Genomic DNA, 26,365 nt, shown 5'->3' on the forward strand with positions numbered 1-26,365 from the left:
TGGCCTAATTTTAATTTGAAAGCTGGAAAAATGATCCCTGTGGTTATCTGATGAAAGTTGCACGTAGGGATTGAGATCCTGTCACCTTTCTGCTTTGTGCTGGAGTGCTCCCAGCTATTAAGCCCCATTTCATTTCTTAAATGGAGCTGGATAATTGCAGAACTTTAAGAACTGAAAACATAAGTACATCCATACCTCCTGCCATCAGCCACCCCAAGCTCCCCAGGCGAGGGCAGGCAGCAGAAGTCTGAGAAAAACATTAGCACTACGCGCCTGCCTGTCGGTTGGCTGCGCATCTGGGCAATGCCTACCACAAAGGGTGGCCCCCAAGTAGTGTTCTGGGTCAGTGGGAGATTTGGCTTTCATCTGGTGCTGTTTTGTGTCACTGTTTACCAAACCAAACCTCCCTGGGCTCAGAACATACTGCAGAGGAACATTCTGTTCCAGACTGTGATCTCTGCTGCGCCCTCGGTGCTAGGATAAAGAAGAATGTGAATGCTTTTTCTTTAGCACTCTCTCTGCCACTTAGAAAAGACTTGCTTGGGATGCAGAAGAGCCTTCCAGCGCTCTCTTGCAAAATTCCCAATTGTGGGCACTGCCCAACTGCATGTGTTTAAGGTACAGAGTATAAATAAAGTTAAACTTCCTATAGACAGATTCAGAGCCAGCAGTAACCAAAATGAAATTGTGTTGTAATAAGTCCTGAGCCAAACCCATATTTAGAAACATGTAAAAATGCAAGACTTCATAGAGAAACATTAAAGCTAGTCATTATCCAATTTTGTTCTTCCTTCTTCCCCGTTTCTTCACCTGATGATTCTTATAATCTCTTACATTGACCTAACCATCTTTCTGGAAAGAAAGCCATTGATCATCAATAAAGAGAATTATTGGATCCTGATATTGTCACCCAGAACCTTCCAGCCAAGGTGGGACTGTAAAAATGACAAGATTTTTTTTAAAATATAAGATGAAAATTGAAGGGAGACCAGCAAAGTGGAGGGAAGGGACTGGGGGAAGGAGGAGGAGGAGAAAGAAAGAAATACTGGAGAACAATATTGACGAAATTGTATTTTTATATCATGTGCATGTACAAATATATATAGTGGATCCCACTATTATGTATAATTATAATGTGCCAATGAAAAATATGAAAAAAAGTTCAAATTTTCCTATAATTCACTGAGGAAATTAATTATACTAACCAAACAACATCAAATAACCCTCCCCGCATTTGTAGAATAAACTATATTGAGGCATTATAAATAAATAGATAGATACAAAAGAAGAAATACAAACAAATATATGAAGAAATACAACAAGTATATGAAGAAATGTTTAACATCATTAGAAATTAGGGAACCGCAAGTTAAAACTACACTGCTATTTCATCTCACACCAGTCAGAAAGGCAGTCATCAAGAATACAAATAATAATAAATGCTGGAGAGGATGTGCAGAAAAAGGAACACTTTCATACTGTTAGTGAGATTATAAATTAGTACAACCACTATGGAAATCAGTATGGAGGTTCCTCAAAACACTAGGCATGGAACCACCATATGACCCAGCTATAGCACTCCTTGGTATTGATCTTAAAGAGTTAAAGTCATCTTACTACAGTGACACATGCATACTTGTGTTTATAGCAGCACAATTCCCAAGAGCCAAATTATGGAACCAGCCTAGGTGTTCATCGACAGATGGACAGATAAAGAAAATGTGGTGTTTTATTCAGCCCTCAAGAAAAATGGAATTATGTCATTTGCAGGAAAACAGATAGAACTGAGAGCATTATGTTAAGTGAAATAAGCCAAACTCAGAAGGTCAAGGTTGTGTGCTTTTTCTTATATGTGGAAGCTAGAGAGGAAAAAGGAAAAAAAAAAGGTGGAGGAGGATCTCATGATACCAAAGAAAGATCAGTAGAGGAAAGGGACCAGAAGGTGGAAGGTAGGGAGGGAGGAGGGATGTGCTGGGGAGTGATATCGGCCAATTACATTGTTATATTATGTGTATGCACAAATATGTAACAACAAATCCCACCATTATGTACAACTATAATACACCAATAAAATGTGTAAAATAAATAACAATATAAGGGGGCCTGAGGGAATGAGAATATAGACACAAATTGCTCTAAGCTCACAGGTGTCCACTGAGAAATCCAAACAGATGTAGGCAGAGTGTGGGTAGGAAGACAGGACAGAGAACTGTCTCTGAGCAGAAATTCCATAAAGAAAGAAGACAAGAGAAGCTCTGTGTATCTTCATTTATGACTGTAGCCAGGCAGAGATGGAAGATGGGTTTTCGAGAACAGGGACAGAGAAGGGTGTGCAGAGGAAACGCGGTGGAAAGACACAGGGGAGTCAAAGAAAGCAACGCAAGGGCAAAAACACTTAGCAAGTGACACTCTATAAATGACACCAGGAGGCAATGCAGAGAGAACTGAGGAAAAGGCAGTGAACTGGGCCATCAGAGCTATTTACCCCAAACACACACGTGCTGTCAGTAGTGGGTGCCCAGTTGCCTCCCTGATGGACAGCCTGGGTTCTCTCTAAAGCCTGGCAGCAACCAACCTTGGCATCTTTAGATCTTGCAATATGAGAACTTTTTGGGGGGAGAGTGGGTACCAAGGATTGAATTGGGGGCTTTTGAACACTAAGCCCTATTTTGCATTTTATTTACAGACAGGGTCTCACTGAGTTGCTTAGTGCCTCACTGTTGCTGAGGCTGGCTTTGAACTCACAATTCTCCTGCCTCAGCCCCCCAAGCCTCTGGGATTTACAAGTGTGCACCACTGCACCTAGCACACAGTATGAGAAATTAGCAAGCCCTGTGTCAACCTCCTATCTGACTCAAGTTTATGGCCCAATGTTTGCCTCCATGTCCATGTCTGCATCCTTTTGGAGGTCAAGGCTAGGAAGAACATTTTCCCCCAGTTCAAGCAGTGGAGAGGGAACCATTCAGTAATCCTCCAGGGCAAAGCAATGCTGATTGAGAGGGGCAAACACAGTGGCACTCCAAGTGTCAGGCACAGTGCTTTCCATCTGTCACCCCTCGTTATAACCTTATAAAAGAAGCAAACTTACTCCACTGTACAGCGAGGAATCTGCGTTTCAGAGAGGGTAACATACCAAAGGTCTCACTGCTTGTAAGGGACAAATCAGGATCCAAACTCAGGTTTGCCAGAATTAGAATCCCAGGTGCTTTGACTACCTGTGCATACCATATAAGGAGGCTGTCTTTTGTGACCTGAACTTAAGGTCAGAGGGTGGGGAGGGAGGAAGGGCGTAGTGTAGTAGGAGGTGGTTCTGCTAGACCTGAGACTTGCTACACACCCTCAACCTGACCCAAGCCAAGACAGAAGGCTGCATGGGTGCTATTCAGAGGTGGCTTCCTGATGAAGTCTATAAATATGTGTTGATGACTGAGTTAATTCAGTTAATGAATGAATTAAGCAGACATCTGAGCAGAAATTGGAAATATTGGGCAGCACTAGAGTGATGAACAGTATAAACTTTGATGTTACACTTGGGGCAAGTTATTTAGGCTCTCTGAGTTTCAGTTTCCTCACTTGTGAAATGGGAAGCATGTAACTTACTGCATAGGATTTGTGCTATAGTTACATGACTATTGCATGAAAAATGCTTAGCACAGTGACAGCAGCCAGAGGAGCTGCTCAGCCATCTGTAGAAACCCTTGCCATTATTGTCACCATCATTAGCATTAGCATTATTAGCATGAGGGACTTTGGTCCATTTGTGTAACAAACTCTTGGAAACACTAGTGTGATTTCTCTCATTCCCAAAGCAGACCCCCACACTCTTGTGATTCGTTTTTCTCTTTCAGGGGACACCAGGGGCTTCATTTTACCAGGAAAAATGTTGATTTTCCACAACCTGAAAACCTTGCCATCAACCTGACCTACAGCCCTCCCTCCCAGGGCCCAGACAAGCCTCTGGGAAACACCTGCAGGGAGGGGGTCCCATGGGGATGAGTAACCCTGTGGTCTGGCGGGTGTCCAGGGGGTGGAGCCCGAGAGTCCCAGCCACCTTGCCCAAGCGGATAAGGACTATCTGAACCTCCAGCGGGTGGGAGGCCCGAATGGAGGAAGATCAGCCACATCTGCTTTGCTCTCTGTGGGGATTTCGCAAAATTCCAGGCGCATAGAAGTGCACCTGAGTTTGTTAGATTCCTGCCACCGTGGAACAAGCTATATAATTGAAGTTAAAAGAAAGGGGACGGAAAGGGCTTTTAAATTCAATTGTAGAGTCTCCTGCTATGGAATGTTTGCCTCCTAACTTTCAAAAAACAGCAGAGTTCTGTCTGGGATTCTCACCTGGAAAAAAAAAAAAAAAAAAAAAAAGAGCATTCCAGGGAAACATTTGTCTTTCTGTTTTCCACAGAAACAGCTTCTGTACACCTTGTCCTCCCACCCTGCACCTCACCCCCCAGGGCCTTGCTACTCACATGCCTGTGCAGAAATTGCATCAAGTCTAAGAACCCCACCCTCACCCCCAGCCCACACTCCAGGGAGCAATCATTTCCCTCCTGAGTCCACTCTGCAGCAACCTATCCCGTGGTTTTTGCTTTAAGTGGCACTATGTGGATTCTTTTTGGTTACAAATCTTTACAGAAATATTCCAAGCAAGGTTAGGGTCTAGAGGAAACAGCATGAAGGAGAAAAAGATGAATTTCACTGGGATTCTCACTGGATAAAGACCTCAGGATGCTGTGGAAACCATGGCAAAGTTGTCAGCACCAAACCAAGAAGAGAGAGACAGCAGGTACTGCAGCCAGAGGACCAGTTCCCCAGCATTGCTTTGGCACTGGTGGCTGAAGTGGGAGGAGAAAACCAGTCCACAGATATGCAGAGTGGGGCTCTGGGTATAAAAGGTTAGGTGCCTCCCTCCAGCACAGTCCTCTGCAGCTCTCTCTCTCTCTCTTAACAGTGCCTGGCAGGTCTCTATCAGCCATTGCCTTCTGCCACTGGGACGCCAGCTGGAGGGTAAGTACCCCCCTCATTTCTAGTAATTTCCAACTGCTCGTTTTTGAGACTTGCCTTCTTAGTTCTCTCTAAATTTTGCTCTTTTTCTCCTTTCTTTGTTTAATGGAGAGCTATGTCTCAGATTGTCAGGACTGAATAGAAGCAGCCAAGTTGGAGTTCTGGTAGACAAGTAAACAATTCACAGAAGCCAAGAGCTTCTTGCTAGATGCTTCAAGGCAGTGTCTTTAATTGCACTTCTAAAACAGGTAGAAGCAGCCCTGAGCTACGTGGAGGATTGCTTGCTACAGGTTGTCCACTCGGGTGCTAAATGACTCTGACTTAACAGCACTATTAAAAGTTTCAGGCTGTGCTCTTGGAATAATTAAGTTGGAGATGAGCATTTATATGGCTCAAAAGGAAAATAAAAGTGGGGTGCTAGGAACTGCGCTTTGCAAGTATGAATTCACGGGCTCTTCTGCGGGTGCTGCCATGCTGAAGGGACTCTGCCTCTGTACCCATCGGGGAAAACGGATGGGTCTCCACTGCAGCCATTGATATGGCAACTTCCTGCAGCTGCACTTTCTGGCATGTAAAATTCAAGGCTTCTAGGAGAGCTGTCTACTGAGAAGCAAAGAGTTTTGCACGGGGAGTTAGAAGTACCTGACAGCATTTTCTTTGTTTTTGATTACAGATTTAAAGAGAACTGAGCACTTCTGACCCTTACAATCAAAAACTACCTAAAATAAAGATTACAGTAAGTACCAAATAAACATCAATGCTGAAAGTCTTTTTAGTATGATAGAATATGAATGTTTAAATACTTCTATATCCATATCCAAAATTTTGTATTATTTTTGAAGTGATACTTGAGGCACAGAAAATTGAAGACTCGGGTCTCTTCAATTGTGCAAATTTCTCCTATAATGCTCACAATGGAATGAGTTTCATTTTGTGTAATAAAATAGGAAATAACAATTGAATTGAAATCTTGATATTGCTTCGAATCAATGCTGAACATTTCGCTAGTGATCAGGGCTGTGAAAAGCGCTTTCCAGCTTCTGCTGGAAAGCTCACCAGGTGCAGCTTCCAGAATATTCTTGGGATGTTACATGCAAACCTTGCTCTTGCTGTATCAGTACTACAGAAGAGTGAGGTTCCCTTTGAGGTACAGGGAGATGTTTGCTTATTGGAGAGTAACTGTTTCCTTGGGAGGGTATAGGATGAAATTTGGGCTGGCTGAGCCTTTTATTTTTTGTTGTTCAACACCCCTACACACACACCTGGGGCAACCATGAAGAAAGGTTCCTGCATTCACTACATGGCTGAGCCCTGGCACCCACTGCAGACCCTACCATATAGAGCAGCTCCTTCTAGTTGACTTGAATAGAATCTCGGGCAGCAGTAATGTGCCTGGCCCCAGACGGAGGACGAAGAACCACCAAGGCTACCCATTCCCTAAGGCATACTCTGCCTGCTGCTTGCTGAGTGAACATCGACAGCTCCCACTCTGAACCTGAGTTTTCTCTTCTATAAAATGAAGTGTGGTTACTATGATTCTCTATAATTCCAACTAGCTCTCAAATTTTCTTTCTCTTGGATCTAAGAAAATATTAACATTGAGCTCAATGATGTGGTTCTCTGAGTTTCGTGTGAGTTTGGTGATGGACAAAGGCAGATACTGGGGGTGGGGGCATAGGCTTCTACAACAAGAGGGAGTCCGCCCTTCTTGTCTTTCTTTCCTTCTTTTTTGTTTTTTCAAAACCTGTATATGAGAGCCCTGCCATCGGTTTTCTTAATGCTATTCTTTATCAAACAAAAATACTCGCAGAGCAACTCAGACACATGAATTTGGTATATAACTAGCCAGATAATTTAACATGGATACACACACACACACACACACACACACACACACACACTTTTTCCTAAGACATTTCAGAAATATTTTCCACAACTGTACACTTCTAGAGCTACTCTGGTGAAGTTTTCAGGTTTCACATCAAGCCAGTAGAAGTAAAATAAACGAAAGAGGGAAAAACAAAGAAATAAATACCACACAGACAAATTTTCTGAACTTCTGAAGGAAGAAGGGTATCCTTGGAGGCAATGAAAGAATAAGAGAGGAAGAGAAAGAAAGGAAGGAAGACAGAGAGAAAGAGAAATTTTTAAAACCTGCCACACTTGTTGAATTCAACTAACAATTGTTTATTATTAATGGTGATATTCGATATTTAAGCATTCTTAATCAGATAGAAGAAAAAAACGCCATTTCTTGGCCTCCTAAATGGGCTTTTGCTGTGTGTAAATAGTGCAGCTAGTATCTTATTGAAGAAAATAGAGGCCACTCCATGTCTTCGCCATCTCACACTTGATTAAGACTGGGCAACTTGTCTCAGTGTTGGTCCCCCATATAGAACCCTAAATTTGCCACAAGCACTTTGGAGCCTGAGCTCACCTCTCCCTTTGGAGAAGGTTTCACATGGGCCAAGCCTCCTGCCAGCAGAGAAGAAAAATGCAGCAGAACCAAGCCTGGGTTTTGGGCTCTGCGCAGCAGCATGATGGGCTGCCATTTTTTTTTTTTTCTTTTTAAGTAAAACAAAATGAGCATTCCATTTCTGCAGTCAGCTCCTTGTCTCTCTTCCCTCCGGCTGCAAGCTCTTTGATGAAGAGGAGGTCTGTCCTTGGTGTTGGAGGCCCTGTGCAACCTCCAACACCGGGGGCCCCATTGCCCCCTCCCCACTACCCCCATCTGGGCTTTCTCGTGCTCACTGGAGCCAGGGCGCATCCTGCTGATTCATGTATTTTTGCCCTTTGTCATGTATGGAGAAAAAGGAAGGATGAATGGACGGTCTTTGATTGGTGGCGCTGGTGACGCCCGTCATGGTCCTATTTGGATAGACCCTTTTGGAAATAAAGCTGGTGAGGCAGCGCACGAAGGCTTTGCCCGGCTAAGCTTGGTCCTGGCCCATGAGCCACAAGAACAGGTATGCTCCCCCCTGCAGCCTCCTCTGGGGAACCTGGGAGCCTGCTGCAAGCTCTGGTGTGTCTTTTCTGAGAAGAGCCTGGGAAGTGGGGGGTCAGCAAGCTCCGCTGAGCTCAGGGCTTTGGGCTGAACCAAAGGCCCATGATTCCTGTGCCAAAAAGCCACTTGGTATTGCCTGTGGTTTAGAGGTCTGACCACTGAGTTGGGGATTTCTGGAAGCCTTGCAAAAGCACGGGAACCATGGCCTAGGATTTTACATTTATCCTGCTCCTATTAGAATTCTTTTTATTTTATTTTCCTCTCCTCTTGGTTGAAATGTAATGGTCTATTTAGTCAGGATCGGGCAGAGCATCTCCATAGCTTCTCACTGACTTCACATGTAGAATGTGTGGAACCCTAAATTTCCCTAAGGAAATGCACATATTCTAGCATGATCAAATTCTAGAGAATCGCAACTTGAAATTACTGACTGCTCCTAACCAGTTCTCCTGCCTCAGTTCTAGAACAAGTATCAAGGCTCCCAGGGTTTTGAGAATGTTTGTTGAACTAGCAGTTCAGAATAAATGGTTCATGAGATCTCTCTTGAACGCAGCCTCTGTCTCAAGTCAGGAGAAGCCCCTGTCTCTAGGACATCATAGCCCTCCCACGCATCCCAGCACATAGATATTGGAGACACAAATAGCAATAATAAGCCTTCTGTAGGTTGGGCTGTGGATTTTGAACAAAAAAATATTTAGTCTTAACCGGAGGTGGCTGAGCAGGGGACTCAGGTCATTCAGGTTCTCAATCACGTCTGGCCAGTTACAGTATCAGGTTTTGAATCCGTATCTCTAAAATCTCTGAAATGATGGGGTATTTAAAACGCTCTAAAACAAACAAATATATCCTGGAAATTTTGAGAGCATGAATTTTATTCTGGAATTTGTTCTGTAGTCAATGGGAAATACCACTCCCCCACCCCTCCCCCTGTTTTCCTTGGAATCTATCACTTTGGGGACCTTATATATTCAGTATAGAAACTCCAGGAAGCTGTGGCTTTGTGCTTTTTGTGGTTACCTGGACTGAAGCCCAGGGCCTCTCATGACTTGGTATGGCTTTGAAAATGGGTCATTGAGGAAGGGGCTTACCGTGCCATATTTTCAGTTGTGAGATATGAAGAAGGAGATGTCTGAAAATAAGAAATAGCCATTATTCAGACACAGTATGAAATAAAGAGTAATTTTTCATAAATGCTTAATTACTCAAGTAGTTTCACATCTTCACAGGGATAATAAAGTTTAGGTTCCTGGCCTCCAGCAGTTTCCAATGTTAGAAATTCTTTAGAAATTTCACAGATATTGGTGTCTGACATTGTTTTGCCAAAACAGAATGAATGACCTTGGCCCACATTGCATTGTATAAATAACTTCCACTTCGTGCAACAATTAATGGTTCACTATTGTTTAAAAAGCAGGATGATTAGTTGGGCAGTAAAGTAATACAATTGAAATATAATTGTTACTCAGAAATAAATCAGTTACCCATGTTTATTTTTGTGCTGGGCTTAATAAACACCAAAACAAGAATCAGGATGTTAAAAAAAAAAAGACGTAACTTTATCTGTGAATAGCAATTTGATGTAGCAAATAGAATAACGATGAGGTCAGAAATAGCCATGAGAACCCTTTGTTCACAGCCTTGCCATGGGGGAAGATGAGCTGGTTTTCTGCTTAGACTTCGGTCATGTCTTATGTGACTGTGACTTCGGTATTCTATATCTGTGTGTTCTAGGGTCTTATGATTCGGGGTTTGCTTGCTTCCTATTGACCTGGCTGTGCTCTGGGCTTTTCTTTCACACCCAAGGAGCTTTGACCATTGTCTTTCTCTGCTTCTGAAATTATACCATTGATATTCTTTTATATCTACTACCATAAAACCCTCATTTTGTCTACGCAGTACCATATTGTTGTAACATTACATACTTACTGTATAAAATAGTCCCATAGTGAACACAAGCTGTGGTTTCATCGTTTGTCTTTAGCCAAGGCATGCTTACCATAATTACACCCTGTAAATCCTTATACTATACAATCCTTAGATTATGACTGGCTTTTGACGGCATAACCTTTCTCAGTTTCCATATCTTTGTGGAATATCATTCTTACCTGTGTTTACACATTTAAATGACAGGCTCCAAAAGAAAAGAAGATCTGAGACAGTTGCATGATAGAAAAACAAATTTCACAGTGTTGGATTTGGAAAGTGGGGGCGGAAGGCTGGTTCCTTAAGAACCTTAGGAAGATTCTTAAAACACACAAACTGTTTTGTTTTTCTTTTTGAATTTCCCCTTCAAAGTCTTAAATAAAAACTAGTATTTTGTCATTTTAAAATTTAATTTAAAAAGGCACTTTCCTTGGAAAGTAGCTAATCAGTCTGCTTTGGGAGCAAGCCATTCTGTAACTTGATCTTGCTCCTCCTTTAATTGACAGTATGAAGTTCAAGCACTTGATTTTAGCTCTTTCCGTAGTGTTATTTGGCTTGTCATGTTAACATTTTTCTTTCTTCTCAATTAGACCGAGCCCTTGAGTACAGGAAGTTGAGGTTCAATAAATGTTTATTGAACTAGAAATTGAACCTTATATTATTACTGTCTAGAACTTTCTCATGATAGCATTAAAGACATTGATGACCAAGGTAGTGTGGAATTTGAGTTTGGATGATAATCTCCATGATGTTTCAGGAGGAAAACAGGGCTTTTTTAGTCCCATGAGGCATGCCCTCATGAATATATTTAAACTCCTCTTTTGTGGCTACTGTAACTAGGCCCTAGTTGGCCCACATGGAAAGTCCTACATTAGGGATATTATGAATTTTGTTCTTCTCTGAAGGATCCAGAAGAAGAGCTAACGATGGAGGACAGCCCCACAATAGTCAAAGTAGACCACGGTGAAAACCAGGCTGCATCATGTGGAGGGAGAAGGTGCATTCCCAAGACAATTGGCTATATCACCGGTGATATGAAAGAATTTGCCAGGTGGCTTAAAGGTATCTATGCATCCATCCCTTGGAGAAACAGGAAAAGTGGCTTTGGGGAAATGGTTGACTGACATTTCTATTTACATCTTTGGTTAGATTCCCCATTACTCTTCACTCTCTTATTTTTTATCTTCAACCTTCAAACCTCCTGATATCTTTTCCTGGAATAGCGATCAGGGCCTGGATCCTCCTCAGAGGAAAGCAATAGGCTCCATCTGTAATTTCAGTACTTAAAAATGAAAATTTTACTATAGCTAATTTCATTCCTTTGACTTAAGAATCTGTACCCCTGAGGGTTGTAAGTAAGTACATTAGATTCTGAAGCTTAGATTTCAGTAGGGACAGTGTAGGTTTTGCATTAAAAAAAAAAACACAATGATTTGGGGGATCTGGGTGCCACTAAAGAGGCAAAGGGTTCAGAGGAAAGAAGCTTAAGGAATACCAAAAGTCAGTTTCATCTCTGAGGGACCCTAGTGTTTCTGCTCAGGGTTGGGGGTTGAAGTGGTCCTGCCACATCTTAACTTATCTCATCTATCCCAGACAAGCCTGTGGTACTCCAGTTCATTGACTGGATTCTTCGGGGCATATCCCAAGTGGTGTTCGTCAGCAACCCCATCAGTGGAATCCTGATTCTGGTGGGACTTCTGGTCCAGAACCCCTGGTGGGCTCTCAATGGCTGTGTGGGAACAGTGGTCTCCACCCTGACGGCCCTCTTGCTCAGCCAGGACAGGTAGGCACATCTGTCTATGGCACTGTGGCTCCCTTTCTGAGATAGTAGCCAACCAGCCACTGGGAGCGGTTGACAGCCACACCCTTCCTGGGAGAAACAACCTTTACTCCACAGATCTCTTCCTATTGCCTTGAGTCAGAAGTCAGGGAATCATTTATTGTCTCTTATTCTTGATATCTGAATAATTGGCCAGTTCGAATGATGCCAGATTCTCATGATAAGACAGGGTAACCAAAACTCAGCAACAGAAGAGCTTCTAAGGTGATCTTCTTTAATGGTCAATAAAATTATTGTCTTCAGCATTTTGTTTGAGAAAAAAAAATGCATATGAGTTCATGAAAGGCTTAATGGCTTTTTAAAAAGCCCTTTATATTTTGCTTAATCATTAGTTTAGCAAACTCTTTCTTCATAGACAATGCAAAGTTCAGCTCAGCTCTCAGAGGGACAAATCTAGTGTCGTTCTAGGATCTGAATAATCCCTGAATAATCACTGAATAATCCCTCATTGGTTTGTTCCAGTGAAATATGATCAACCCCGTTTTTTTGGCACACTATTTCAAAGATAAGTCATATTTACATGTTTGTTTTCAAATCTCTTTGACTTTCTTTGGTTCGAAAGACTACACTAAAATGATGTTTCTGTTCCAAGTGATGACATGTCATCTTCCTGTTGCTTTCACCATGGTTTCTCCAATTTGTAGATGTCACCATTCATTTTCCATTGACCAAACTCAGGCATTAACTCTCCAAGACAGTTGTCGAGAGGGCAAGTCTTTGCACAGCTCTCCACTGTCAGCCTGCGTAGTCCCACTTTCTGGATTTCAGCAATACAATTTCCCAGGTTCCCTGAAGGATTAGTGAAGGGAGACAAAGGACTTTTCAACAGGGAGTCCCACCTCTGATGTTCTCACCCCAGTGAATGCATGTGACATCACCTTGTCTGCTGCATTGGTAGCTCCTGGCCCAGTTAGAGACAAGAGCCAAGACTTCTCTCCATGCCCCTCCCATCCCTCCCTGCCCCCTGGCTTCCTAGATGCAGGCTCTGCATTTGACTTTCCCCACTCACTTCACCATCTTCACCCCCTCCCCACAGACATCGCCCTGAAGTTCCGGGCTCTTGGGGTGTAGACCCTGTGCCCTTCATGGGCCTGGCTTAACAGGCTTGGGCTTATTCTATGGAAATATTCCCATTTCTCACTCAGGGTTTCTAGTCCCCAGTTATGAAATAGGAACCATTATGGCCAGAGTAGACACTTACCTATAGGAAAATCTTTAGAAGTGAGATTAAATATCTAGCAAAGAGAGATTTCAAAAAGAGGCACTAAACATGCATGTAATTAAATGGGGTACTTTGCCAAGTAAAATATAAGTAATTATTTTTCCTCACAGTAACTTAGAAATATATATTTCACTATGAGATATCAGTGCATGAGCAAGGCCCTGGGTTCAATCCCCAGCAACAAAAAGAAGAAGAAGGAGAAGGATAAATGCATATTTAGACACAGCAATATGAAAGCATATGCCAAATTGAAAGATTTGGGAGATTAATGTTTATAAAGATACTACGTTTACATTTCAGGAATCTAATAGGTTGCACCAAAAAAATCAGGGTTAGGAAACAGTTTTATATGCAAAAAAAAAAAAAAAAAAACAACCAAAAATACTCTACTTAATGATTTAAAATAAATAATAAGAACTTTCTGCAAGAAAGATTAAATGAAGCAGATCAGGTGGCCTGGCCTATTCCCCCTCCTCCCTCAGACCCTCTACACCTGTCCTTGGCTGTGACACCTATGGAGAGGGTTGTTCTACATGCACATTTGAAGTTTTATCTGTGTGTATACTTCCTGTTTTTATTAGTATTTATATGATGCTTAATAATCTTTGAAACATTTCCAAGTATAATCTCATTTTCTAATGTGAATGTGATCTAGAAGTTACAAGTATAGTTGACATGCAGGCCTCCCCATGTCTACTTGTGCTGTGCCTCCTGCCTACAGGTCTGCCATAGCAGCTGGGCTCCATGGCTACAATGGCACCTTGGTGGGATTACTCATAGCTGTCTTCTCAGATAAAGGAAACTATTTCTGGTGGCTATTATTGCCTGTATCTGCTATGTCTATGACTTGGTAAGTACCTGGTTTTCAAAATACCTCTGAAAAAATTGTAGAGGGAGAGGCTGGGGATGTATCTCAGTGATAGAGCACTTGCCTAGCAAGTGTAAGGCCCTGGGTAAGGCCCTGGGTTCCATCCCCAGCATCATTAAAAAAAAAAAAAAAGTATGGAAGGAGGAAGAAATGAAGGGTTGGTGTTTAATGGGTACAAGTGTCCATTTTGTAATATGAAAACTGTCTTGTGAAGTGACAAGTTGTATAACAGTGACAGTTGTATAACAATGTGAATGTACTTAATGTCATTGAGCTGTACACTTAGTAATAGTTAAATGGTAAATTTGATGTTATGTGTATTTTACCATAACATTTTTAAAAAACAAATAACTTTGGGGAGGGGTACTAGGGATTTAACCAAGGTTGCTTTGCCACTAAGGTATATTCCCAGCCATTTTTATTTTTTTGTTTTGAGACAGGGCTTGCTAAGTTACTTAGGGCCTCCCTAAAATACTGAGGCTGACCTTGAATTTGCAGTCCTCCTGTGTCAGCCTCCCTAGTTGCTGAGATCACAGGTGTGAGCCATTGTGCCCATCTGAAAATAGAGAATTTTTTAAAAATTAGATTCACTAATTTAAATTTCCACTGGAAACAATAATAACCACCTAAAATTGTATGCTTCCTTCAACCAGTTATTTGGCCTTCTACCAGTTCCTCCAACACCTTTGCCTCATCCAAAAGTTCTCAGCCCCAGATACACACTAAGCTCACTGATGTATGTGACCACACACATCACACACTCACACCAATCAGTATCCTGATGTGATTGGTGATCTTCCCAAGTGATTCTAAAATATACCAATTCTTAAATATACCAATGTTGAGACCCACTCCCACATCAGTTGTTCTCAAATTTGAGTACTATCAGAATCACCTAGAGGACTTATTAAAATACAGGTGGCTGCTCCCCATTCCCAGAGTTTCTGGTTCAGTCTGTCTAGAGTGGAGCCTGAGAACTTGCATTTTTAACAAGTTCCCAGGTAATGCTGATGTGGCTGGTCCAGGGACCCCATTTTTAGAACTCAGCTGTGGCCAGTGGGTGCTTACCACACCTCCCACAACCCAGGAAATCTGGAGTTTTGATCTTAGAAATGTAGCTTCTTGATTGGGTCAGTAAGAGGGAGAGACATGGGCCCATGGACCACCCAAACCAGTCCTAAATTTACAGACCAGGAAACTGAGGACCTGTGTCTTGCTTAAGGTCACAACACTTGTCAGTGGCTCAAAATTGTCAACTCTGCCGCCTGAATAGAAAATCTCTTTCCTCTAACCTACACTACCTGTATCCTTCCTTGGGCAAGTATTTCTCTTTTCCCAAATAAGATGTGCATAATAGATCCATGAAGAGATGGATGCAGGAGTCTGGTATCATCTGATGGGAGGAAGGGACACATGATCCAGTGTTGCAAGGCACCTTAGCTCTGTACATACTTTATTAAGTACTTCAAAGGTATTTTTAAAACCTTGATGTAGAATTCACTCTGAGCAACCCCAGAGTATAGTTTTTCAAAAGCCAAAGGAGTTAAGAGTTGATTTTTTTTGTACTGTGTTTTTGAATTATTGTCTCTATGACGTATCCCATATTTCCAGTCTGTGGGTGGTTTGGCAACAGAACACTTTAGGCACATACTGGCAGGCGAAGCAAAGTCCTTGATGGTGTAGAGACCCCATTGTCCAGTCTGGCTTGTCACATCCAGATTGTTCTGTTCCATTCCTTTTTAGCCCGGTTTTCTCGAGTGCATTGAGCTCAGTGTTCAGCAAGTGGGACCTTCCCGTCTTCACTCTCCCTTTCAACATGGCATTGTCAATGTACCTTTCAGCCACAGGACATTACAATCCATTCTTTCCAAGCCAGCTGATCACATCTATAAGCTCAGTTCCCAATGTCACCTGGTCTGACCTCAGTGCCCTGGAGGTAAGTTGCGTTATCTTCTCACAATCCCCCTCTCCCTTAAAGACACCCAGGTCCTCTGGCTCATTGCCCATGGGTATCTGAGTCTCAGTACTTCATGGTCTTTCTGCCTTCTGCTTACCATCTAAAACAATGGTTCTACTCTGGAGCTTTGGTATCTAAGGGATTTTTAAAAATAATTATTTGTTCAAAGCTAAAATTCCCCCCTTCTTAAAAAAAAAAAAATCCACAGTGCCATCTCCAGAGTATAGCACCACTGGGATTCAGACACACTATTGTGAGTGGGATTCAGACACACTTTGTGAGCTTGGCCCTTATTTGGGTGGATGTGATGGAGACCAGGGATCAGGATGGTGGCCTCTGACCTGGAACTCAATCTTCCATGACCTGGTTCCTCCAGTCAGAAGCACTGCGGGCTGACTCTCACTGCAGAACCTCTCTGTTCTGCCTTTTCTTCTGGCTTAGCTCATAGAGTGTGCAGAGTAATCCAGGATTCTTGGCTTTGGTAAGCATCAGAGACACCCAGGGAATTTTTTAACTATCAAAACAAGCTCCATCTCAGACCCTCTAAATCATAATCCCTGAAACTGGGGTCTGAGAACCTGTATTAACAAACCCTCCAAATTGTGATGCAGGCCTGACTTTGAGAACCATTCTACCCCAGGATACAGGGTACTAAATGTATCTTTGCAGATGGGTGTGCATGGAGAGAGGACAGATTCTTAAACCCCTAGTTAACCCAAATTGAGTTCCAGCTCTTCCTGCTTGTGTTTCTGGAGTAAATATGTTTAAGATTTCTTGATCATTAAGAACAAGAGAATACTTGAAATCAGGAGAAAACCAAAGAAAACTTACCTTTTTTTATGTGCAAAAGACTGGCTCTCCCTCTCTCCAGTTAGGAAACACCCTCTGTTGTGCTCTTTGCTGAGCAGTGAAAATACAAGAGAAACTCACGAGCCTTTGCTTCCTACCCAAAGAATGAATAAGAGCTTTTGGAAATAGCCAGAAGGAAAACTTTAAAAAAAATGTATTAGAACTACTTATAAAGAAATAATTTACAAAATAATATGAATCTCTCTAGAACTGTTGTGTCTCATATAGCAGCCTCATATGGCTTAATTTAGATGTAAATTAATTAAAAACTCTGTTCCACAACTTCACTAGCCACATTTCAGCTGCCTGATAGCCACAGGAGGCTAGTAGCTCCTGCACTGGACAGTGTGGGTGTAGACAATCTGTCACCCGATGGACAGGCCGACCTGGGGCAGGGGAGCGGTTTGTCCCTCCTCTCTCAGAACCTATATCAACACACTTACTTGACATCTCATTCAATTTCCCCACCCCCCTGGCTACCTGAGGGATAGTTATGTTATCAAGTTCAGAGATAAAAACCTATACTTCTTTGCCTGTGTGAAGCTGCCTGTTCTAGAAGAAACAAGCAGGAAATTATCTTGTGTAAACACAAAGACCAAGCAACGCCCAGAGGAATTTAGAGCCCATGTCTGGTGTGCTGAGCAGAGACCCTGCCAGCATGTGGAAGCCAGTGTGAGACCCAGCCTAAGACAAGAGGGGAGAGGACACATCCCCTGTGCCAGAGCCGGGGCTCCCTCTGTCAGAGTCTTTGCCTGCAGAGGGTTCTTGCCTAGAGGCACACATATAACCTAGAACAGGTGAAGGGGCCACAGGAGAAGGCATCTTTCAGGAATTATCCTCACTCAAAATGGAAATGTCAAGGTGATGATATCTATCCTGGCCCTATCAAGAGTATTATTATAAAAATTATCATTTGAGTCAAATTCTGTGCCTTCTTGAGAACTCCCATTCTGTGAAAACTTTAAATTCAGGCCTCAATCACAAAGTAGAATTATGACATTTGTGTGTATTTTTGTGTTTTGATGTCTGACTGACAGGTGTTAATAACTGGAATGAGTTACGGATGTGTTTAAACTAATACATGTCCTACTTAACATCAAAAGGGCAAATATGGTCCTGATTCATGACCTTGCTTATAATCTCTTCTAAATTGTGTCTAAGATCATTCAGCTCCAGGTCTCTGGCCCTAGTAGGAGCACTCACGTTGCACGGTAGTAATATTTCTATTGAATAGGAATATTTGATAGTATTGATTATTGCCCTCAACACCAATAGATAATTCGAAGCAAAAGGAGCTGTGGTTCCTACTATCCTCAATAGAAGCTGTGACACATCCTCACAGCCAGAAGCAATGACTACACTGAGAGCCTCCCAGGGATGGAGGCCAAGGGCAGGACACATCAGGGAGTCAGGGCGCATAGGAGATTTGGGAAAGGCGTGCACAGCTGCACCAGGGAAGGGCAGATGTACCTGTGTGGATCAAGCTAAAGAAGGATGGAGATTTTGTTTTTGTAATTAAAGGAGAGAATTTTAAAGATTAGTTAAAACTGATCTGAACATGAGAATGCTAAATCTAAAATAACACTGAGTTTGGGGGTGTCCTGTAGGTTTTATGATCAGTCATTTGGGAGCCTCAGTTTTGTACTTGATTTTGCAGCTTTTGAAGTCCCTGCCAGTGGGGGTTGGTCAGATATATGGTTGTGACAACCCATGGACGGGGGGCATCTTCTTATGTGGCCTCCTGCTCTCCTCCCCACTCATGTGCCTGCACGCCGCCATCGGATCACTGCTGGGGATAGTCGCAGGTAAGCACAAAACTCGTTGTCAAACACTGAGCTCCTCCAGCATCCTGTGCATGGTCTCAGGTGTATTCTGTATTCCAGACCTTTCTCGAAGTCTCTGCTTCCTGGGAACCAACGGGAGATCTGTGATGCTCCCCCTAACCCCAGGACCACACCCCTGTCTCATTCCAGAGCATCCTCCCTTTTGTCCAGAGCACTGACCACTTCTGTCTTACCTAACAGGACTCAGTCTCTCAGCGCCATTTAAGGACATCTACTTTGGACTCTGGGGTTACAACAGTTCTCTGGCCTGCATTGCAATTGGGGGAATGTTCATAGCTCTTACCTGGCAAGCCCACCTCCTAGCTCTTGCCTGCGGTGAGTATCCTACCATGGGGTAGGGAGAAGATTGTTCCCAGCTATGGGACCCACATCAAGGAATTAAAAAGGATTGTGTAAGATTAGAGCTGGAATCCTAACTCGGCCCACCTGAGATTTAATAATGTGAGCAGGTCAATGATGTCCCCTCTCTGGGAGTATTAAAGTCACTTTTGCCTCTCTCATTGTGAAGTTAGGAGCCTATTGAATCATGTTGACAACACCACATTATGTATATTTGGGGGGCCTGGACATCAGATTTGTCCTGCATTCTTTGTGTTTATTGTTTAACCCCCCCCCAAAAAAAAATAATTAAGTAAAATAAGCTAAATATCAGGTCATATTTCTTGGTGAATCAGGGGGAAGTACAGGTGGCACTTTGAGAATCACATTCATCCAGCTGTCCTCACACTTCAGCAGGCACAGAACCCAGATCACTGGGTCTCACACTGTGTCTCCAACTCAGAGGGAGAGGCAATGGAGAGGCATCTGTGTCTCTAGCAAGCTCCCAGTGGGGCCAGATGCTGCTGGCCTGCAGTTCACACATTGAGAGCTGATTTCTTAAACCTTTCACCTTTCGGACCCAGGACTAGCCAGACTCTGCCTGTCAGAGCTGGAAGGCGTCCTGGGAGAACTCCAGTTCAGTCTTCTCACTTCTCAGTTTGGGTAAGGAGGACAAAGTTTAAAGGAAGTGTGGAAAGACCTTCCGCACTAGATTTTCTAGGGGTAAACCCAAACCTACCAGCCAGAACCTGCAATTGCTCACCCTGCCCCTGGCTGCTCCTCTGTGACAGCATTAGGCCCTTATGGCAACCCCTCAGGCTAAACAGACCTCAGGAGATTTGGATCTGAAATGCTGGTGGCTTCCCCAAGCTGCTTCACGGAAAGCATCCTGAGACGTAATTCAATGTAATAACAGTATTTAAAATAATGCTCTGGAGTGGAAGGAGTGATACTCCTTTAGATACAAAAAGGTGAGAGCGATAGTGGAATGTGGAGAAATTATTTCTAATCTGGTGGAAGTATGTGTTCAGATTCATTTTCTCACCAGTTAATTGATCCACGCTACCTAAGCAGTCATTACAATGGTGAACCACATTTCAGGCAAGAGGTAGAGCGGGATTCTTGCCCTGGTCAGAGGTGAGATAGAACCAAGGGTTGGGAAGGCCCCATTCAAATTGTGATTTGTGCTGCAGCAAAGCTAATAGTACTCAGGCTGTGTGAGGCTGAGGCAGGAAAACTGCAAGTTGGAGCCTCAGCAATTTGGGAGATCCTAAGCAACTTAGTGTGACCCTGTCTCAAAATAAAAAATAAAAGGGCTAGGGTTTAGTTCAGTGGTAGAGCACCCCTGGGTTCAGTCCCCAGTGCTGCAAAAGGATAAAAATTTTAAAATAAAAATATTTTTTTAATTTTAATTTTTTATTTGTTTTAATTAGTTACATGTGGCAGTACAATGATCTTGACATATCATACATTTGAATCGGATGGGGTATAATTTCTCATTTTTCTGAGTGTACAGGTTGCAGAATCACATGGGTTATGCAGTCACGTATATATATACAGCAATAATAATATCAAATTGAAAAAAAAATTCAATTGGTGTCACCACTTAGATGTCATTCTGTCAGTTTCTTTATAGTTACTCAGCTGTTTCACCTAATATCTGTATCTGTTTTGTTCACTCTTCACATTTGTTCACAAGTTCAAGGCTAAGAAGCTGTGGACAGATTCTGTGGTCATCTGAGCTTAGCTGGGTTAGACACTCTCATCCTCCAACCTTATAGCTTTATTCTGAAACTGGTTTCAGACCTCTATTTGCAGTAGCAGCAAATAAGTATTAAACAGTCATGAGGCAACCCAAAAGCTTTAGGTCCTAAGCAGTTCCTGAGCACAGAGAATGTTAGAGTGGACAGTGGAGGCTGGGGAGTAAAGAGGGGAGCCTCTGCAGAATTAATTGCATAACAAAGAGAAATCTGCAGCACAGGCTCCTCTGGGGGAACGTCACAGTTGGAATCATCAGAAGTCCCCCCTAGAGATGGTGGTTTTTCTGTGAGTCCTAAAACATTGGAGGAGGAGTTGTGTTTGGTGGAAAGAGTAACACAGTTCAGTGTGGTGACAGCCTGAGTGCATCCTTCAAAGTCAGGCAGAAACTTGATCACAGGAGATGTTGATGAGGTTTGGCAGACCTTGGAGGGGGATGTGTTTTCTCAAAGTTGGAATATCTTCCTTATTTCCTTTATGATAGTAGTGCGGTCTTATTGTACAAAACAAAACAAAATTCCAATCTGTATAAAGAAGTATAAAGTAGAAAATGAAAATACCAGCCAGATGCAATGGGTGTACACCTGTGATCCCAGCTGCTGGGGAGGCTGAAGCAGTAGGATGGCAAGTTCAAGGCCAGCCTGGGAACTAGTGAGACCCTATTTCAAAATAAAATAAAAAGAGACGGAGATGTAGCTCAGTGGGAGAGTGCTTGCCAAGCATGCAGGAGGATCAATGCCGAGAAACAACAACAAAAATAAAAAAGTAAAAATATTCCATTCTACTCCCTAGGTCCAATTTTTTCACCTCTCTTTTATTAAATTGACACTTGTAGTAATTTGGAAGATCCTTGATAATCTCCCCATCTCGGGGACTGTAACTTAAGCAGAGTTTCACAATCCCTTTTGCCACATGAGACAACACAATCACAGGTTCTGGGAATTAGGATGTGGACATTTGTAGGGGGAACACTTACCTTCCTTTGGATAGAACAGATATCTTGACTAGCATAGAACAGTGGTTAAAGTAGTATATGGAACTAGTTCAGATCACACACCATGGTGCCAGACTTGTGGAATCAAATCCCAGCTCTACTTAGCTTTCTGAACTTAAGCAATTTATTTAACTTTTCTGTGTCTCAGTTCTACACTTTAAAAAATGGGAGTTAAGTACCTGCCTCATAGAACTGTTCTGAGGATTAGTCCATGTGTACATAAAGCACATTAAACATAAATAGTGTTGAGCAGCTTGTTTGCATTATTTAAAATGTTTCTCAGGGGCTGACACTTGAGACAGCAGAGGGCCCAGGAGGAGTGGTTGAATGAATGAAGGTGATCTTAGAAATGAATGAGATTGATGAAACTACAGAGGGAAACCTTCCAACCCAAGTAGTGAGCAGTCCTCTGTGCAGATAGTAACTGTCACATGGTAAGAGGGATGAGTTCACAGCTGCTGTTTGTGGAAATGCATGCATTGATTTGAGACTCATCACCTCCTTGGAAAGCAGATCTTCAAGCTGCCTTTTACCAGATGACAAAACTAGATCCTTAGAAATACATGGATTTGTTATTCAACAAATAAAATGGGAGAGCTGGGATTTGAAACCAGGGCTGTTTTGCCAGATGGGGTGGTGAGCCCCTGTAATCCCAGCTACTCAGGAGACTGGGGCAGGAGGATCACAAGCTGAAGGCAGGACCAGGCAACTTAGCAAAACTCTGTCTGAAAATAAAAAGGGCTGGGAATGCAACTCAGTGGTACAGTGCTCCTGGGTTCAATCCCAGATATATAGATTTTTTTAAAAAAGATAAATAGATTTAGATATAGATATATAGATATAGATATATCTCCTAGATTCAGGGAGATTATATAGAAACCAGGTTATACCCAGAAACTCAACTGTACTTGGATTAAACAATGAGGAAGTTTATTTGTCATGGACATACTAGCCATAACAACAACAAAATAGCACCACAGACTACCTTTATTGAGCACTTACTGTGTGCTAAACATAAGCATTATTTCCTTTGTTGCTTTTATCAACCCTATGGGATAAACCTTTTACTTCCATTGCATAGGCAAGAACGTGGAAGCTTAGACAGAGTCTAAGGGCAGGATTTCAATCCTGATGGGGCAGGATTTGAACCCAGATCTTCTGACTCTAAGCTTAGTACTTGTGATCGGGGTATGGGGCTAGCTGGATATATGTGCAAATGTACCTTCCATGGGTTCTATATTGAAAGGCAGTCTTTCCTGTGATTCAAAATACATCTCCCAAGCATTCTTTCTCCTTTCTTTGTAGCCCTATTCACCGCCTACCTTGGAGGCAGCCTGACACACCTGATGGCTAAGGTGAGTTTGCTTATGATTGATCAGCTTTGAATTACATGGAAAACCCTTCTGAAGTCCTCCTGGGCAGCATCCAGTGACAGGATCCATGACTGTGATGCCCACTATTCCTCACTCCTCCTCCTTCTGAGCTCCTGGGCCACTCTCACCTCCAATATCACAGTAAACTTTAGTCCAAACTGCAATCACCAGGCATGTTACAAATATCAGATTGCATGGTTTAAAGAATAACTTTAACAATACTTTATCAATAACTGAATAACATTTTATCAAGTTCATAGTCTAACTGAGTGTCAAGAAGTTGACCTTAGAGTACCTTTTACTCAAACAGAAAGCCAGAACTATATAATAATTGAGAAATCAGGAAAGGGGGAGAAAGATAATTGACTAAAAACCCAGATGTTATTGTTGTCGTTTTAAATCCAATCAATGGTGTTTTGTGGTTTGTTTTTGTTTTTTGTTTTGTTTTGTTTGTAGGAGTACTGGGGATTAAACTCAGGGTCACTTGACCACTGAGCCACATCCCAGACCTATTTTGTATTTTATTTAGAGACAGTGTCTCACTGAGTTGCCTAGTGCTTTGAACTCATGATCCTCCTGCCTCTGCCTCCTGAGCCACTGGTATTACAGGCATGTGCTACTACATCTGGAAATAATTTTGTTTTGTTTTGTTTTGTTTTACTTCTGGTCTTTATTAAATCCTTCATCCATTGTCAAATAAGACTTCTAAGGCATGGCTCCTGGACAAATTATTTAATAGCACAATCTTTCCCATTAACTGTCTCTTGCCACTCTTTCTCCTTCCTTTGTAGAACTGTCCTCCTGTCCTTTGATCTTCTCCTGTCCTTCACTCAAGGAGCCCAGTCTCTCCTGTTTCACAGAGAATCCTCCACCTCCTAATGCCTGAACTTTCTTCTCATCCTCATCCACCACTGCAGAAGATAAAGGGCCAGTTGCTGTCGGCCTCATCCATGTTGATGTGTTTTGGCTGCTAATGGGTCAAGATAGTACCTGGCTCTCTCAGCACTTAGTATACAGAGTTTATCTGGGAAGGTCTTTATGGAGATATAGCATCTTTACAATGATAAGCCAAATTCCCATATATGATGGGAAGTACATCCAAGTCTCATGGACTTCTTTGCATCCCAACAACAAAAAAAAAAATTCACAGGTGCCAGTCCATGGGCTAATTGATCAAACTGCTGAATTCATTATGAGATTTTGGAAAATACAGATCCTTAGGCCCAATCCCTCATCTTTCTGATCAAGTGGATCTTTTGTGATACTTGGGCATCTGTTTTTTTGAACAGATGTTATTTATCTGATGTGCAGTCAGATTATACTCCATCACACTCCATAGGACTAGAGCTAACCAGTGGGTATGTTCAGAACTGAGTGAATCACCACGGTCAGCACAGAAAGACCTACCCTAAGAAACTGAAGAGTCTATTTGGGAGACAAAATTCAAAGAAGTGAAACAAGTGGAGTCCAGGACCTAGACTGAGTGAAAGTCAAAGTAAATGGTCATCATTGGCTTGAACATTCAGAGGAAGCCTTGTGGACGTGAGTGGTCAGGGTCTTTAGCAAGGCACTAAGTGTCTTCTCCATGTACCAGGTGTCCACATCTGATGTATGAGAAGTAAGGAAAGAAAAAATAGAGGTCTAACTGACTATCCTAAAGGACACATGAAGAGACTTCCATGGTTAAACCCCTGAGATCTTAGGCTAGGCCTTCCTGGGCATAAACGGAATCCAGAGCAATGCCCCTGGTGCTCCCAGACCTACCAGGGTGAAAGTATAGGGTGGTGTTGTGTGGATTAGCTTTCCAAGGGGATCTTAAAGGAATATGTGGCTTCTCTCTTTTCCCAGGTTGGATTGCCGGCTGGTACCTGGTCCTTCTGTTTGGCTACACTTCTGTTCCTCCTGCTGACCACAAAAAACTCCAGCATCTACAGGATGCCACTCAGTAAAGTCACTTATCCTGAAGAGAACCGTATCTTCTATCTACAGAGCAAGAGAAGGATGGTTGAGAGCCCTTTGTGAGAGCAACCCCACCCACAGCCATGGTCACGAGTCATTTCTTATGTTCCCATTGACTTACAGAGTCTCAGCAACTGTGGTTTTCCACTGGACAACTTCATACTGACTGTCAGCAATCTGTTCTTTTGTTCACTTTGCATTTTGCTTTTTGACTCCAGGAATATCCTGAGACATGAGGACCACATCCAGGTGACATGCTCTAGTGTGGAATTTGAAACCCCAGTGAGGGTTGGCACTAAGACTGTAATGTATTTATAAAGTCAAATGCTTCAACAGAAAGACCTAGTAAATGCAGAGCTAACTATTGATATTTATTAATATTATTGGTGCTTAGTTGGCCAGATCATTTTATCAGTATTAAAAATTACGCTTTATAAACCAACTAAGCCTTAAGGAATTCACAAAATTAAAGTTCAATCCAGAATTCTCAGATAAGCAGTATGGCTTTTTAAAATTAATGCAAGTTAGATGTTGCAGTTTTGATTGACATCACAAGGGTGCAGATAGGGTGTGGGTAAGTTCGCCAGTTCCTCAGCAGAATGGCCTCCATGCTCTCCAATGTGTGTGTCACATACATTTATAGGAGATGGTTGAGTTTCTTCATGCTGACAGAACTGTAGAAGGGGAAAAGGGATTTTATCAAAATTATTCTGAATTGCCACTTTTCTTGGAGATTGTGAAAGATGTTTTACATAGTTCATTATTTTTTCTATAAGAAAGAATTTCTTTCCAACATAAAATAAGAGAAGTTCCTGACTTCATCAATCCATAGGCATTAAAGAAAAATGTACATATTTATAAACTACTCAGCATAGGTATTTATAAAATGCTCAGCATACTTTACTGTAATCCCTCCTTTGATCTTATAAATACACAGAATCATCATGAAACTCCAGAGCCCTTTAAATTTGCATTTTTAATTCATTTGAGGATGACTTTAAAGACTGGAAGTTAAAGTGAGTTTGCTTATAGGTCTTATTTTTAGAAGTTGTTGAATTTCTTTTACAAAATCATTCTTTTGTGCACCTTCGTAATATTATCTCTCAGAAACGAATGATATTTGAAATGCAGGTGAGGAATTCTCCTCTTTTGCTTTTCTAATTTCTACAAGTTCTGTAAAGGTTCTGTGGCTAACTGTGCTGAAGAGTGAGAAGATAGTGAGCTCATGGCTGCCACCTCTATTCCCTGCAGCTTTGTATTTTGCGGGGTGAAAAATTGGGACTTTGGAAGTCTCAAGATTTTTTCCCTCTTTCAGTCGTCAGTGCTCAGTACAGAATACAGTTTTGCTGGATGGATAAACAAGTAGGGCAGTAAGTAACCCTCCAAGATTTTAGAGAGAAATTCACTTCTTCCTTTTCTTAGGAAAGCAAACAAGCAAACACTATTCCAATT

General features: G+C 42.2%; 1 protein-coding gene and 1 long non-coding RNA gene across 2 annotated transcripts in view; one reads left to right on the plus strand and one right to left on the minus strand.

Moving 5' to 3' along the window:
- Positions 1–4,948: 4,948 nt before the first annotated feature.
- On the plus strand, positions 4,949–25,038 carry SLC14A1 (solute carrier family 14 member 1 (Kidd blood group)). Its single transcript, XM_081263185.1, has 10 exons — positions 4,949–5,007; positions 5,678–5,740; positions 10,837–10,993; positions 11,525–11,714; positions 13,715–13,843; positions 15,605–15,797; positions 18,325–18,472; positions 18,692–18,826; positions 22,887–22,936; positions 24,803–25,038. The coding sequence occupies exons 3-10, from the start codon at positions 10,858–10,860 to the stop codon at positions 24,974–24,976; spliced, it is 1,155 nt and encodes a 384-aa protein (XP_081119311.1). The 5' UTR covers positions 4,949–5,007; positions 5,678–5,740; positions 10,837–10,857; the 3' UTR covers positions 24,977–25,038.
- The window catches only part of LOC308631726, a 63,940-nt gene continuing 61,965 nt past the window's right edge, over positions 24,391–26,365 (minus strand). The window contains exons 3-4 of the long non-coding RNA XR_014018321.1: positions 25,035–25,587; positions 24,391–24,937 (exon numbers count right to left, since the gene is read on the minus strand). This is a non-coding gene — a long non-coding RNA (uncharacterized lncRNA). The remainder of the gene's footprint in view (positions 24,938–25,034; positions 25,588–26,365) is intronic.

The sequence above is a fragment of the Spermophilus citellus genome (genome assembly GCF_964194105.1).
Source record: "Spermophilus citellus genome assembly, chromosome: 12".
NCBI classification, from domain to species: Eukaryota; Metazoa; Chordata; class Mammalia; order Rodentia; family Sciuridae; genus Spermophilus; species Spermophilus citellus.

Excerpts from the sequence above, each read along its gene's own strand:
- SLC14A1 (XM_081263185.1), top strand. The coding sequence starts at position 10,858 with ATGGAGGACAGCCCCACAATAGTCAAAGTAGACCACGGTGAAAACCAG. Across the intron at positions 15,798-18,324 it reads CTGACCTCAGTGCCCTGGAG|CTTTTGAAGTCCCTGCCAGT; the intron begins GTAAGTTGCGTT and ends TTGATTTTGCAG. Across the intron at positions 18,473-18,691 it reads ACTGCTGGGGATAGTCGCAG|GACTCAGTCTCTCAGCGCCA; the intron begins GTAAGCACAAAA and ends CTTACCTAACAG.